Source organism: Convolutriloba macropyga, chromosome 4 (genome assembly GCF_964194025.1).
Source record: "Convolutriloba macropyga chromosome 4, txConMacr16.3, whole genome shotgun sequence".
NCBI lineage: Eukaryota > Metazoa > Xenacoelomorpha > Acoela > Convolutidae > Convolutriloba > Convolutriloba macropyga.
The window spans coordinates 22,527,540-22,544,778 of record NC_134471.1 but is presented as its reverse complement, the minus strand read 5'-3'; the positions used below and the strand labels follow the sequence as shown (position 1 = coordinate 22,544,778).

At 36.7% G+C, this 17,239-nt stretch overlaps 1 protein-coding gene across 1 annotated transcript in view; it reads right to left on the bottom strand.

Moving 5' to 3' along the window:
* Positions 1-17,239, bottom strand: part of LOC142338324 (uncharacterized) — a 122,422-nt gene that overhangs the window by 40,826 nt on the left and 64,357 nt on the right. Inside the window, exon 2 of the mRNA XM_075388018.1 lies at positions 3,168-3,359. Within this exon, the coding sequence (XP_075244133.1) occupies positions 3,168-3,348 (181 nt within the window). The 5' untranslated portion in view covers positions 3,349-3,359. The remainder of the gene's footprint in view (positions 1-3,167; positions 3,360-17,239) is intronic.

The following is a 17,239-nucleotide window of genomic DNA, read 5'->3' as shown; positions in this document are numbered from 1 at the left end:
GAAACGGAGCTCAAATCTGCACTAAAAGAAAATACATGCAAGCAAGGACAAATGAACATTAATTTTTTTCAGTGAAAAACATATAGATTTTTGTCTCCAACGTGTTGTGGTAATTTTAATTATATTACTTCATGAAAAATTTATTCTGCCTGTTTTTCCTGTTTTTTTAAGCTTTTCACTCAATCTGACCTTTGAAACGGCCATTTGGTTTCCTAAGCAGTTACAAGCATTTTTAATGTGAAAACATGATTATTTTGACACTTAAAAACCTGTTTTCTAAAACAAATTAATAGGTCGCGTGCTTTGCCAATTGTTACCATATTTCTGTCGGCTTTCAGCACAATCTCAGCAAACAAAGAGGTCACATGGTTTTTTCGAAAGCCTAAACTTTATTCTTTATGGCGGTTTCATCTGTTAGATATTCATTTTATGACTTTAATACTACAAGTTTTCACAACGTTTTCCAGTTTTTCATGTTTTTTCCCGGTGGTGTCCCATTGTCACGTCAATGTCACAATAATGGGACACAACATATCACATAAATGGCGTGTTGACAGAAAACGCAGACAAAACTGATCCTTTTAAACGTTTTTGGGATTAGTGTATGGTTTTAATAACATTGCTTTCTTGTGAAACCTAATTGACTTTTTTGATTTTTGCCTTTGTTTACTTATGTGTAGTCGTATGACCTTCTATATAAAATCGGTCTTTATGACTTCCTATAAAAATATATATGAAACTAGCCAAGTTTTTCAGCAGCTAGCTCATGGTTTTCATGTCTTCGAAAAGAATTGTTTTCAATAAGTCTAAAGATATCTTCTTAACTTTGCTTTTTTTATTTTGTTTATTTCTTAGTTTTTCTTTATAAAGGCAGAACCCATGAATTTTCTGACAAATTTAAAGTACTTCTGTTTAATTTAGATTTCATGAAATTTTTTAATGAAATTTTTCTTTAAAGAAAAAGATAGACATTCATATTTGGTAAATTAAAGCGTTTTGTTTTTCTTTGCTTTTGTTGTTCGTCTTGTCTCTTAGTCATGTTAAGTGTAAAGATCTTCATTCGTTCAATCAAGCATCATTTTTTTTGTTTTTTGGTTTGAGTTTATAGAGATTTTTTGATTGCGCAAACCAAAAATTTTAAACAATACATGATTTTTTTTAAAGTTTTTCTATCTCTTTCTTATTTGATACTCAATAAAGTCAAAAGTTTCGATGAGCGGTCTCCTAACTTTATTTGCATAACTACAATTCTGAGCCTCCTTGTTTCTGAGAACGTTATGATTGGACGCTCACTGCCGATCCTCTTTGTAACGTTTATCGGTCGTTTGCTATGACCTGAGTTTGTGTTTTTTCTACATTTTCTAACCTACATGCGGTTATAATAGCTCTTATTGCTTTCCGTGCAGTAGAAAAACTTGTAACAAACCAAACTTCGCATTAGTTGACAGTCACTCTAAAATGTAGATCATCGTTTGTTAATCCAAATGTTAAACTTTTGCGTGTTCAGGCATTCTTTTTTTTCTGATTACAAGCCAAAAAATGCCTAGATTTGTTTTCCTTGCTTGACTTCCCCTGGGAAATAGGAAAGTTGACCCAATGATTTTCAATGGTGATTTATTCCGTTTCCAGTTTCCTTCATTTTCATTTCCTACATGTTCTTTTGTTATGATTGTTTTACTCCCTAAAATTTAATGATGTTTTTATATCTAATATTATCAATACTTCAGCCTCGTCATTGACGTTTTCACGATTTCTCACTGGTTTTTCAGTGCTATATTGACTTTCAGAAATTGAGATTGAGACATTAAATTTATTTCACGAGAATTTATTTTAAACACCCATTTACGTTTCATTATGTTTATACTTAATCTGTCATCTATCTGACCTTGCTTTTTTCATCACAAAATGTATCCTTTTCAAACAATGAAGTTGCATAATGAAGTTGCGTAAAGTTCAAGCTTTACGCACTTCTTTACTTTTCCTCGACTCTAGCTGGAACTAAAAGACCGGTCCTTAAGTTTACTTCTCACATATAGACTTCATTCTTCCAATTTCTTTTTTGCGTCCGGTTTTTTTTCTTCAGTCAAATTTTCACTTTTTGTTTACATCGTGGCGAAAAAAGAGAAACAACTTTTTGCATTGATTTGAAGCTACTTTTCAAAAAAATGGGGACTTGAAATTATTTCAAAACTGTAAATGCGATAAAATCGTTGATACATTGTAAAATAAAAAATTTAGGATTATTTTCATTATAACGCAATGAATAAGGAATAAACCAAGGGACACGAAAAAAGGATTTTTAAACTTTTTACAACCTCTCTGTCTTCCCTGATTTACAATATTAGTTTTTAAGTTCCTAAAATTTTTTGGTTGTTTAACAGATTTTTGAATATACTCCTTCACGCTTTTCTGTTTTCTCTTGCATCTTGAACACACTATTCAGTATTGAAATTAGTTACTTTTTTGTACACTATCTGGTTCAACGGAGGCAATATTTTAACATAATTATATATTTTTTTTAGATTTAGGGGAAAGCTGGATCAAAAATACAGAAAAATAATTGAGTTTTGTTAATTCTGTGTGACTCGTGCAATAACCAACTATCGGAGTTAATCTTAAAATAAAGTTATCTTGAAAAATACGGAGTTAGGGTATTTTGACTCTAAAATTAGTGAAGTGGTACTTTAGGTCTCATACAAAAATACATCAGGAGAACAATAACCACCTGAGGAAAGAAGAATTCTGCAAATATAAGAAACCCGAAGTGAAACTAATTTCAAATTTACTTCTTGCCAAAAGAGACAAAACTTGACATAGTGATTGACTCTAATTCATTTTAGCCGTTAGGTAAACATATTTAAATGGTGTTGTTTCTGAACTATCTAAGAAAATCTGTTTTTTATTACAAAATAATCGACAGCGCAATTGGTTTTTCATCTTAAAAATTTGGATCAACATGAAGCTTCTGATTTAGTCTTTTTTTCCAAAAAAATGTGCTCAAGTTTCCTAAGTGAAAAAGCCACAATTTGACCTTCGAAAGAGGTTTTCGTCAAAGAACAAAGGGATGTGTCTCACAAACTTGAGACATACGTTGGATCATTCTGTGCTATGCACAGTTTCGTGCAAGCCGTCTTTTTGCAGATCGTGGAATAGATAAAAGAAAATACTTTTGCAGTCGATAGCTGGGTCTGGATTTGAACCAGATGTTGAGACCAGTGTGGTAGCAGAAAACTGGCTTGATGTTTCTGATAGATTCCCTGTTGTTGCTAGTTTTGGTGCTGTTGTTGTTGATGATGATGATGACAAAGATGAGATGGTAGTATTTGTAAATGACATAAAGTTCTCCATGTTCACAATATCTAAACAAATCTAAAGTTTCCATCTTACATAAATTTTTCCACCAACAAAACAGATAAAATGTGAATCTATGTGGCGTATATATATTAATGAAACATATGTCTTGGCCAATCAAGAATTTAGTTGCTCTGGAAAAATAGGATCTCGTTTAAACACAAAAAAAGACATTAAGTTGTTTGAAGGCATTTCAAATCCTTAACCTTCTTTAAGAAGAGTTGATTTGGGGAAAAGTATAGGTTAATTAGAAGTACCACCAATTATTCTTGTAGGGAACAAAAACTACCTATATTTAGATTTAATCCTTTACATACGAAACAAAACAACTGTTTTGCTCTATTCTCACAAAACAACTGTTGCAACTGTTCTCACAATTGTTTTGCTTGCTACTACGATTGGTATTACGTCTAATACGACTCATACGCTTAATATTAGCTCTTAAGACTACAAAAGCTGATATATCAAAAAACAACAAAGCTGTTAATCTACGCTAAAAAAATTCTCTCAGACTGCATATTATAAGCGAACGCACTGTGATTGTGTAAGTCAAAGCCCTCCATCACAGTCAGATCTGCTGTTCAGTGAGATCAAACACACAAACACATACACACACACTCAACCACAACACACACACAAACACACACACACACCACAAACAACACACACACACAAACACACACACACACACATCACAAACAACACACACACAAACATACATACACACAACACACACACAAACACCCACAAACACATTAACACATACACATACAAAAACAACCACAAACACACAAACACACACAACATACATTAACACACACCACACACACACACAAACATACTTACACAAAAACACCACACACACACACAAACACACACACACAAATATCCATACGCACACACCACACACACACTCACACAATCATACACACACACTAACACAAACACCCAAGCACACACACAAAAACACCCACAAACACACATACACACAAAAACAACCACAGACACACAAACACACAAACATACACACACACATACCACACACACACACACACACACACACACACACACACACACACACACACAGACATACACACACACACACACACACACAAACACACACACATAACGCGCACACAAACATGCACAAACACGACACACAAACACACACATACACAAACATTCAAACACACAAACACGAACACACACACACCGAAATAACACGCACAAACACAAACACAAACACATACACAAACAGCCACAAGTACACAAACACACTCAAACAAGCCATACATACACACCACACACAAAACGCACACAAACACACACACACACAAAGATAACACGCACACAAACATACACAAACACGACACACAAACACACACATACACAACCATACACACGCACAAGCACAAACACACACACACGAACACGCACACAAACACACACACACAGATAGACACCCATAAACACACACACACACACACACACACACACACACACACACACACACACACACACACACGCACACACACACGTACACACACACCCACACACACACAAACACACACACAGACACACACACACACAAACACACACACATAACGCGCACACAAACATGCACAAACACGACACACAAACACAAACATACCCAAACATACAAACACACAAACACGAACACACACACAACGAAATAACACGCACAAACACAAACACACACATACACAAAGAGCACAAGTACACAAACATACTCAAACAAGCCATACATACACACCACACACACACGCACACAAACACACACACACACAAAGATACATACACACACAAGACTCACACACATAAACATACATACACACAATACACACAAACATTCATCGCTCACACACAAACCACACACAAAGAAAAAAAACTCACAAAAAACACTCACAAACAAACACACACATACAGAAACATAAATACGCAGACATCACACACACAAAAACATACGTTCATACAAACACCACACACCCACACACACACACACACACACACACACACACACACACACACACACACAAATATACATACATGCAGCCGCAACCCACACACACACACACACAAACATACATGCACTCACACACATAAAAACAGAAACTCGCAAACACAAATACAAACAAACACACCACGCACACAAACAAACATTATACACACACATCACCCACACAACAACATACATACACACACAGACTGCACACACACACAAACACACACACACACACACCACACACACACACAAAGCATACAAACACACCCGCACACACATACACACAACGCACGTACAGCGTAACACACACACCACGCAATCTCACACACACACACACACGCACACACCACACACACACACTCACTAACTCATAATCACACAAAACACACACACACACACACACTCCACATACGTTAACAGCGCTCACGCAAACTCACTCATGCACACACATAAATAGCACACACAAACAACCACAGACACACAAACACACAAACATACATACACACACACCACACACACACAGACATACACACACACTCACACACGCGCAAACACACACACACACAAACACACACAAACACACACACACACACAAACGCACACAAACACACACACAAACATAGATAACACGCACACAAACATACACAAACACGACACACGAACACAAACATACACAACCATACATACACACAAGCACAAACACACACAAACACGAACACGCACACAAACACACACCCACACAGTTAGACACCCACAAACACACACACACACACAAACACACACACACACAAACACACACACACACACATAACAAGCACACAAACATGCACAAACACGACACACAAACACACACATACACAAACATACATACACACAAGCACGAACACACACACACACACACACAAATAACACGCACAAACACAAACACACACATACACAAACAGCCTCAAGCACACAAACACACTCAAACAAGCCATACATACATACACACCACACACACACGCACACACAAACACACACACAAAGATACATGCACTCACACACACAAAAACAGAAACTCACAAACACACACACACAAGCACCTACACACAAACATAAATACATACACACACACCACGCACACAAACAAACAACTATATACACACACACCACTCACACAACAACATACATACACACACAGAATGCACACACCCACACACACACACACACACCACACACACACAAAGTATACAAACACACCCACGCACACATACACACTAAAAACAGTTCAGGTAAATTTACCTGAACCAATTTCAGGTACTAGAAGTTCAGGTGAAGTTCAGGTGTAAAAGCACCTGAAATACACCTGAACTGAATTTCAGGTAAATTTTTACCTGAACAAGTTCAGGTGTGGTTACCTGAAAATAACTTTCATTGCATTCGGCAGTGAAACAACAAAAATTTAGCAGAAACTAAAACACAATACAAATACAAACTTTAGGAGAAACATCAACACATTTATTAGGCAGTGTCCAGCATTTTTCAAAGTGTTTCAATTTTAGGAATATTCAGATTATACGTATATGGAACCGATAACGACATATGGTCCTCATTTAGCTTCCATTTATTTAAAGTCTTTCAGAATCAGATTGTTATTCTTCTTAATTCGAACCAATTCCATTTTCCAACATAAGCACTGCTTCAAAACCCTGTCCGTCGAACTGAAGCTTGCCTGTTAATTTTAGGTGCATCTTTCCGAAATTGGTCTCTCTAGAAAGTATAGAGGACAAAACAAACATTTATGTAACTATTTCCTGCCGTTTATAAATTTTAGCAAAGCTACGGTTAAGTTTAATATAAAGGTTTCCTACTCTTCAGCCCTACTGATGTTTCTAGATTGAACAAGTAATTTGTAAGCCAATTGGGTTGTCTGAATTGAATATCAATCCTGAAGTTTCAGAAAACCTGTTTTAAGAGACTTTAATTTCTTTAAATCATAACAACAGGAAACGCAGTGGTTTTAAAATGGATCAACATGATCAACATTTTAAAGTGGCTCTTTACAAAATATATGGGACAAAACAAACATTTATGGAACTATATCCTGCCGTTTCTTAATTTTCTCAAAGTTACGGTTAAGTTTAAAATATAGGTTTCCTACTCTTCAGCCTTACTGATGCTTCTAGATCGAACAAGTAATTTAGGGGCCATTTGGGGTGTCTGAAGTGAATATTAATCCTGAAGTTTCAGAAAAACGGTTTAAAGAGACTTTAACTTCTTTAAATCATAACAACAGGAAACGCAATGGTTTTAAAATGGATCAACATGATCAACATTTTAAAGTGGCTCTTTACAAAATATATGGGACAAAACAAACATTTATGGAACTATATCCTGCCGTTTCTTAATTTTCTCAAAGTTACGGTTAAGTTTAAAAAATAGGTTTCCTACTCTTCAACTTTACTGATGATTCTAGATCGAAAAAGTAATTTAGGAGCCATATGGGGTGTCTGAAGTGAAAATTAATCCTGAAGTTTCAGAAAAACGGTTTAAAGAGACTTTAATTTCTTTAAATCATAACAACAGGTAACGCAATGGTTTTAAAGTGGATCAACATGAATCCAATCTCTCTTCCTTATATATTAAATCGAAAACTCTTATTCCTGCATAAAGTAGATCTCTGCAAAACTGGATTATACATATATAGAACCGGTAACGACATTTGGTCCTCATTTAGCTTAAATTTATTTAAAGTCTTTCAGAATCAGATTGTTATTCTTCTTAATTCGAACCAATTCCATTTTCCAACATAAGCACTGCTTCAAAACCCTGTCCGTCGAACTGAAGCTTGCCTGTTAATTTTAGGTGCATCTTTCCGAAATTGGTCTCTCTAGAAAGTATAGAGGACAAAGCAAACATTTATGGAACTATTTCCTGCCGTTTATAAATTTTAGCAAAGCTACGGTTAAGTTTAATAAAAAGGTTTCCTACTCTTCAGCCCTACTGATGTTTCTAGATCGAACAAGTAATTTGTAAGCCGATTGGGTTGTCTGAATTGAATATCAATCCTGAAGTTTCAGAAAACCTGTTTTAAGAGACTTTAATTTCTTTAAATCATAACAACAGGAAACGCAGTGGTTTTAAAGTGGATCAACTTGAATGCAATCACTCTTCCCTATATATTAAAACAAAAACTATTATTCCTGCATAAAATAGATCTCTGGAAAACTGGATTATACGTATATAGAACCGGTAACGACATATGGTCCTCATTTAGCTTCCATTTATTTAAAGTCTTTCAGAATCAGATTGTTAATCTTCTTAATTCGAAGCAATTCCATTTTCCATCATAAGCACTGCTTCAAAACTCTGTCCGTCAAACTGAAGTTTGCCTGTTAATATGAGGTGCATCTTTCCGAAATTGGTCTCTCTAGAAAGTATAGAGGACAAAACAAACATTTATGGAACTATTTCCTGCTGTTTATTAAGTTTAGCAAAACTACGGTTAAGTTTAATATAAAGCTTTCCCAGTCTTCAGCCCTACTGATGTTTCTAGATCGGACAAATAATTTGGGAGCCATTTGGGTTGTCTGAATTGAATATCAATCCTGAAGTTTCAGAAAAACTGTTTAAAGAGACTTCAATTTCTTTAAATCATAACAATAGGAAACGCAGTGGTTTAAAAGTGGATCAACTTGAATGCAATCACTCTTCCCTATATATTAAATCAAAAACTATCATTCTATCATAAAGTAAATCTCTGGAAAACTGGATTATGCGTATGTAGATCCGGTAACGACATATGGTCCTCATTTAGGTTCCATTTATTTAAAGTCTTTCAGAATCAGATTGTTATTCTTCCTAATTCGAACTAATTCCATTTTCCAACATAAGCACTGCCTCAAAACCTTGTCCGTCAAGCTGAAGTTTGCCTGTTAATTTTAGGTGCATCTTTCCGAAATTGGACTGTCTACAAAGTAAAGAGGACAAAACAAACATTTATGGAACTTTTTCCTGCCGTTTATTAAGTTTAGCAAAGCTACGGTTAAGTTTAATATAAAGGTTTCCCACTCTTCAGCCCTACTGATGTTTCTAGATCGAACAAGTAATTTGGAAGCCATTTGGGTTGTCCGAATTGAATTTCATTCCTGAAGTTTCAGAAAAACTGTTTAAAGAGACTTTAATTTCTTTAAATCATAACAGCAGGAAACGCAGTGGTTTTAAAGTGGATCAACTTGAATGCAATCACTCTTCCCTATATATTAAATCAAAAACTATAATTCCTGCATGAAATAGATCTCTGGAAAACTGGATTATACGTATATAGAACTGGTAACGACATATGGTCCTCATTTAGCTTCCATTTATTTAAAGTCTTTCACAATCAGATTGTTATTCTTTTTAATTCGAACTAATTCCATTTTCCAACATAAGCACTGCTTCAAAACCCTGTCCGTCGAACTGAAGTTTTCTTGTTAATTTTAGCTGCATCTTTCCACAATTGGTCTCTCTGGAAAGTTTAGAGGACAAAACAAACATTTATGGAACTATTTCCTGCCGAATATTAATTTTAGCAAAGCTACGGTTAAGTTTAATATAAAGGTTTCCCACTCTTCAGCCCTACGGATGTTTCTAAATCAAACTAGTAATTTGTGAGCCAATTGGGTTGTCTGAATGGAATATCAATCCTGAAGTTTCAGAAAAACGGTTTAAAGAGACTTTAGTTTCTTTAAATCATAACAGCAGGAAACGCAATGGTTTTAAAGTGGATCAACATGAATGCAATCACTCTTCCCTATATATTAAATCAAAAACTATAACTCCTGCATAAAATAGATCTCTGGAAAACTGGATTATACGTATATAGAACTGGTAACGACATATGGTCCTCATTTAGCTTCCATTTATTTAAAGTCTTTCAGAATCAGATTGTTATTCTTCTTAATTCGAACTAATTCCATTTTCCAACATAAGCACTGCTTCAAAACCCTGTCCGTCGAACTGAAGTTTTCTTGTTAATTTAGGTGCATCTTTCCACAATTGGTCTCTCTGGAAAGTTTAGAGGACAAAACAAACATTTATGGAACTATTTCCTGCCGTTTATAAATTTTCTCAAAGTTACGGTTAAGTTTAAAATATAGGTTTCCTACTCTTCAGCCTTACTGATGCTTCTAGATCGAACTAGTAATTTGTGAGCCAATTGGGTTGTCTGATTTGAATATCAATCCTGAAGTTTCAGAAAAACGGTTTAAAGAGACTTTAATTTCTTTAAATCATAACAACAGGAAACGCAGTGGTTTTAAAGTGGATCAACATGAATCCAATCTCTCTTCCTTAGATATTAAATGAAAAACTAATATACCTGCATAAAATAGATCTCTGGAAAACTAGATTACACTATTATAGAAGCGGTAACGACATATGGTCCCAATGTAGCTTCCATTTTTTTAAAGTCTTTCAGATTCAGATTGATAGAGGCACAATTAGTTGTTTTGTTGATAAGTGGTCAAGTGCTTAGCAAAACTCTACCAGCATAGGCTTATTGTAACCTTTTGTTGGTATTGTAACTGTCTGATTTTTTCTTTAATTGTACTACCCTGATTCGGCGTGGTAAAAAAGTAATTGATTGGTAAATTTGAAAAAAAAGTCACCATTTTTTTAGTGATATTGGTGTTCCCCAAAATTGGGTGCCCCAAAAAAACCATAGCATCCCTACATTTATGTGTTCGTTGGATATGCATGTTAGTGGGGCGTATCCCCATATCCATTTTCTATATGGTTTTATGGAGTTGGAGTGGTCAATTTTTGCTCTGTATGCGCCGAACCTCGATTTTCGCCCATTTTCGGTTATTTCGACAGTGACATAGAAAAGTTGAATTTTTTGGGTCAAGATTATAAATTGTAGTGTTTTATTTTGCTCATTTATTGAGGAGTATGTTTATATATATATACTCATTGCACTAATTCTATACACGTTTTGATGTTGTATTTTAACGAAACGTGAAACGGCAGAGAAATTATTCCATTTGTACCTTCTGTTAACCAACTGACTTCTCTCAATCCTTTGGCTTTTCTGCTAATCACCATCAGATTTTCGATTAAAAAAGCCTCTAAACAGATCATTTTAGACATCTGGAAACCGGTTTTCAATTGATTAGCCACTCAGTCTTGCGTGGTTTCTAAGAAGATTTTCTTGGACGAAATAACAAAAGCAACGTTGTTTTTCAGAAATTGTGCAATTTCTGCATGAGTATTGCTGTAATTTCTGTGATCAAACACGCATTTCATTAAAGTCAGTAATGGGCGAGCTCTCTTTTATCATTGCTTAATCGGCACTTGCTTTTTAGTATGTTATTTTGTTGCAAGTCATCGAAAACTTGCCTTTTTTTCCTGTCTTTGTAGATGGAATGTTAAAATTTCAATGACACGTCCTTTCCCTGATTAAATTGCGTTGTCTACACCACATTCTTGTCCTTGAAGCCAATGTTGGCGGTGGTAATAGTTAATTCAACAAAGTTTCATTTTTGAAAATTTCAACAGTTTTCTGTGTGTTTGTTGCATTTTGTCAAACCACTCAAAACATCATAGCCTTCATGGATAGGTGGAATTTTTTCCCACCTCCCCATGAAGGCTTGCCGTGACAACAACTACTATGTGGACCTAAGTTTTTACCACAAACACGTTAGCTTGGCTGTTCTGCTCAATTATGCTTGATTTCTGCGGAACTCGGGCTCTGCTTCTAGCTCAAAAAAAGGGGTCCAATTCAGTAATATGCTCATATCTTCTAAATTACTGTATCAATTTTTTCGGGCGTAGGCTTATTTGTCCTACGCTGTAACCCCTTTGCATTAGCTGTCAAAGTGCTGTCCTAAATCGGCGTGCTGAAAAAGTAATTGATTGGTAAATTTGAAAAAAAAGTGACCAATTTTTTTAGTGATATTGGTGTTCCCCAAAATTGGGTGCCACAAAAAACCATAGCATCCCTACATATATCGGTTCGTTGAATTTGTAAGTTAGTGGGGAGTATCCCTATATTTATTTTTCATATGGTATTATTGAGTTGAAGGGGTCAATTTTGGCTCTGTATGCGCCAAACCTCGATTTTCGGCCAGTTTCCGCTATTTCGGCGATGAAATAATGTTGAAATTTTTGGTGTCAAGATTAAAAATTATAGTGTTTTAGATTGCTCAGTTGATGGGAAGTATCACTATATACATATTTTACCATTTTTGCACAAGTGTTGATGGTTTATTTTAGCGAAACGTTAAACTTGGTAGTCAAAACAGATAATTTGACCAAATGAATGAGTGAAGTGGTGTTTTTTTTGCATTTGAAAAAGTTTTTAGGCGTGCTTTTTGTGTTTTCTGGACAGTATTTAAGTTCTTGAAGCTAATTGTACCAATAAATGGGGTTAACTCAACAATTTTTCTTTTTTCACGATTTCGTCAAATTTCTTTGGATGTTGTTTTATGTCAAAACACACAAAACATCATATCCTTCATGGTGAGGTGGGAAATTTTTTCCCACCTCACCATGAAGGTTTGCCGTGACCTAGAACGTTGAAGTGGACCACAATTACACCCACAAATACGCCGAGAACGCTGTTTCACGTTGTTTTACGTCGGTTCCGGAGATCTTGGGCTTCGATTTTAGCCCAAAAAATGGGGTACAGAACAGTAATTCGTTAATTTCTGCTAAAGTACTGGACCAAATTAAACGGGAGTGGTCGCATTTTGTTAGCACTGAACCCCTCTTGCTTGCAGTGTTTGGTTGGTTTCCCAAATCGGCCTAATCAAAAAGTTATTAATGTTCAAACTTGAAATAGGTCGAATTTTCGGGCTATTCTGGGTGACCCAAATTTCGGTACAACAAAACGCCCGATTTACCCAATAAATGTTAGTGTTTTAGAATCCTCAGTTAGTGGGGAGTCTTCCCATATATATGTTATATGGTGTTTTATGTAGTTCAGACGTTGAACTTTGGCTCCGAACATCGGTCACCTCGCTTTTTTGGGCATTTGGTACGGTACCTTATAATTGCTATAACTCCTTGAAGAATGTACCGATTGTGCTCATTTTTTTAATATGATGCGTATCTCAAGCAGTGCTACAAACTGTGTTAAGGGGATTCATTTTTGTTCAGCCGTTTTAGAGAAATTGACCAGTAAACTTGCCCTCGGTTTTAGCACCAGAAGCGGTTGACACCAGCGGTTGACACTTTGAACTGTGTTACAAAAATTAGTGTTCTGAACAGCCCGTGTAACGTAGATTCCGAATATGTATACTTTGTATAGCGTTTTCAGAGGTTTAGGTGTTCAATTTTAGCCCTGTAGGTGGTGTACCTCTATTACAGGGTCATTTGGTACGGTACCTTATTTTTGCTATAACTTCTTGAAAAATGAACCGATTGGGCTCATTTTTTGATATGATGCGTGTCTCAAGCAGTGCTACAATCGGTAGTAAGGGCGTTTGTTTTTGTTCAGCCGTTTTTGAGAAATTGGCCAGGAAAGTTGACCCCAGTTTAACCTCCTGTGTAGAGAAACACCACCTTGAGTACGATATTAAACCTTGTTGTGGGTTCAATCCACGGTGAAATTTAGTGCGTTAGAGTCCCCCGTTAGTGGGGAGTCTCTCCATGTATATTTTACAGTTGGTTATAATGAGGCTGTTGGTTATAGTACAGAAACAGGACCCCAAATGGGTCATTTTGGCCATTTGGTACGGTACGTTTATGTTGGAATATCTCCTCGTTAAGTGAGCCGATTTTTGATCTGTTTTTTGATTTGAACTCAGCTTGAGCAGTACTTGAATCCCTGTAAATGGCGTTTTGTTTCTTTCAGCCGTTTTTGAGAAATTGGCCTCGACACATACGGTCATTTTGTCCTTTTAGTGACTGGTACGTTTCAGGTTTCTACATGTGAAATGGTGAAAATAATGACTTTGACTGCACGAATAGGCTTGTTCAACTCCATTTGTAATGGGGATTCTCCCCATATATATTTTGTATAGGGTTTTCCGAGATCTAGGGGGTCAATTTTCACTCTGCAAGTGACCCCCCCCCCCAACCCCCGTGAATATATTCCCAAAATCATGTAATTTCCTTGGGAAAATGGGAAAATGTTGTTATGGGGTACCAGTATAAGCACTGTAGTCCCCACATAATTTGGGAAAACTCTACTCCAATTTTCAGCCATATTGGTCGAGGGGTTGATCTTCTTTCCCCTTATTACTTATGTATACTATTATTCTAAGGTGAGGGCGTTTCGCCCCATGGGGTGCACCTCCCCCCCCCCTGTCCCGTTGAGACGCCGGTTAGTCGGCTCCCCCCTCTGGGCTTTGGTGCACCTCATGATGGGGACGTACGCGCGGTGCGGGCGAGTTTTGCGGGCGTCTTTCGTTGCGTTTCGTTGCGTTTCGGTGCGTTTCGGTGTGTTTCTCTGTGTTTATGTTTCTTTTCATGTTAGACTAAATGCTCTCTTTCAGAGCATTTGTTTGCTTGTTTGGCGCAACAACAGCTGTCTTCAGCCCTCAAACGGTGAGTTCGCATGTTGTGCTCTCTTTGCTTTTCAGCGCTCACAGTGATGGCCTGAGCTTTTTTTTTGTGCTGGCTCTGAGCCTCCTGTGATGAAGCGCTGCAATTGTTTGAGTCCTGTGAGCACTCATCGAGTGCCTTGTTCTTTTTGTAGCAGTGCTGCGGTGCAGCGCTCTTTCTTGGGCAACACAGTGACGGCTTGAGCAGTGCGTGTCTTTGTTTTTTCTTTTGCTCAAGACCGCCTGTGACCAAGCAAGGCAATTATTTAGGTCGTGTGTCAGCACTCACCGAGTGCTCTTCAGCCTCCTGTGGTGAGGCTAAGCAATTATTTGAGTCTAGTGTGCACCCACTGAGTGGGTTTTTTCCTGCGTTGTACAGAGCTAATTTTCGATCTAGGTGGTCTGAGATAGAAGTACTAAACACGTTGTCAGATTTCGCACTCTTATTACTATCTTTATATAGTTTAACAAAAAGTGTTATTCAATATAACGAAGGACTTATTCAAATCAATTGAGGGCCTAAGTAGGAGTGGGAAAGTCCAAATAGGTTCTAAAGCAGAAAGAATTCTTGTTCTAGGTGGTCTGAGATAGAAGTACTTAACACGTTGTCAGATTTCGCTCTCAAAATACTATCTTTATACAGTTTAACAAAAAGTCCTTTTCAATAGAGTGAAGGACTTGTTCAAATCATGTGAGCGCCAAAGTAGGAGTGGGAAAGTCCAAATAGGTTCTAAAGCAGAAGAAATTATTGTTCTAGGTGGTCAGAGATAGAAGTACTTAACACGTTGTCAGATTTCGCTCTCAAAATACTATCTTTGTACAGTTTAACAAAAAGTGTTTTTCAATATAGCGAAGGACTTATTCAAATCAATTGAGGGCCTAAGTAGGAGTGGGAAAGTCCAAATGGGTTCTAAAGCAGAGGGAAATATTGTTCTAGGTGGCCTGCGATAGAAGTACTTAACACGTTGTCAGATTTCGCGCTCAAAATACGATCTTTATACAGTTTAATAAAAAGTCATTTTCAATATAGTGAAGGACTTGTTGAAATCAATTGGGCGCCTAAGGAGGAGTGGGAAAGTCCAAATGGGTTCTAAAGCAGAAGGAATTATCGTTATAGGTGGCCTGAGATAGAAACACTTAACACGTTGTCAGATTTCGCGCTCAAAATACGATCTTTATACAGTTTAACAAAAAGTGTTTTTCAACATAGTGAAGGACTCGTTCAAATCAATTGAGTGCCTAAGTAGGAGTGGGAAAGTTCGAATGGGTCCTATAGCAGAAGGAATTTTTGTTCTAGGTGGTCTGAGATAGAAGTACTTAACACGTTGTCAGATTTCGCGCTCAAAATACTATCTTTATACAGTTTAACAAAAAGCGTTTTTCAACACAATGAAGGACTTATTCAAATCAATTGAGCGCCTAAGTAGGAGTGGGAAAGTCCAAATGGGTTCTAAAGCAGACAAAATGATCGTTCTAGGTGGCCTGAGATAGAAGTACTTAATACGTTGTCAGATTTCGCGCTCAAAATACGATCTTTATACAGTTTAACAAAAAGTGTTTTTCAATATAGTGAAGGACTTGTTCAAATCAATTGGGCGCCTAAGGAGGAGTGGGAAAGTCTAAACGGGTTCTAAAGCAGAAAGAATTATCGTTCTAGGTGGCCTGAGATAGAAGTACTTAACACATTGTCAGATTTCGCTCTCAAAATACTATCTTTATACATTTTAATAAAAAGTCCTTTTCAATATAGTGAAGGACTTGTTGAAATCAATTGGGCGCCTAAGGAGGAGTGTGAAAGTCCAAATGGGTTCTAAAGCAGAAGGAATTATCGTTATAGGTGGCCTGAGATAGAAACACTTAACACGTTGTCAGATTTCGCGCTCAAAATACGATCTTTATACAGTTTAACAAAAAGTGTTTTTCAACATAGTGAAGGACTCGTTCAAATCAATTGAGTGCCTAAGTAGGAGTGGGAAAGTTCGAATGGGTCCTATAGCAGAAGGAATTTTTGTTCTAGGTGGTCTGAGATAGAAGTACTTAACACGTTGTCAGATTTCGCGCTCAAAATACTATCTTTATACAGTTTAACAAAAAGTGTTTTTCAACACAATGAAGGACTTATTCAAATCAATTGAGCGCCTAAGTAGGAGTGGGAAAGTCCAAATGGGTTCTAAAGCAGACAAAATGATCGTTCTAGGTGGCCTGAGATAGAAGTACTTAACACGTTGTCAGATTTCGCGCTCAAAATACGATCTTTATACATTTTAATAAAAAGTCCTTTTCAATATAGTGAAGGACTTGTTGAAATCAATTGGGCGCCTAAGGAGGAGTGTGAAAGTCCAAATGGGTTCTAAAG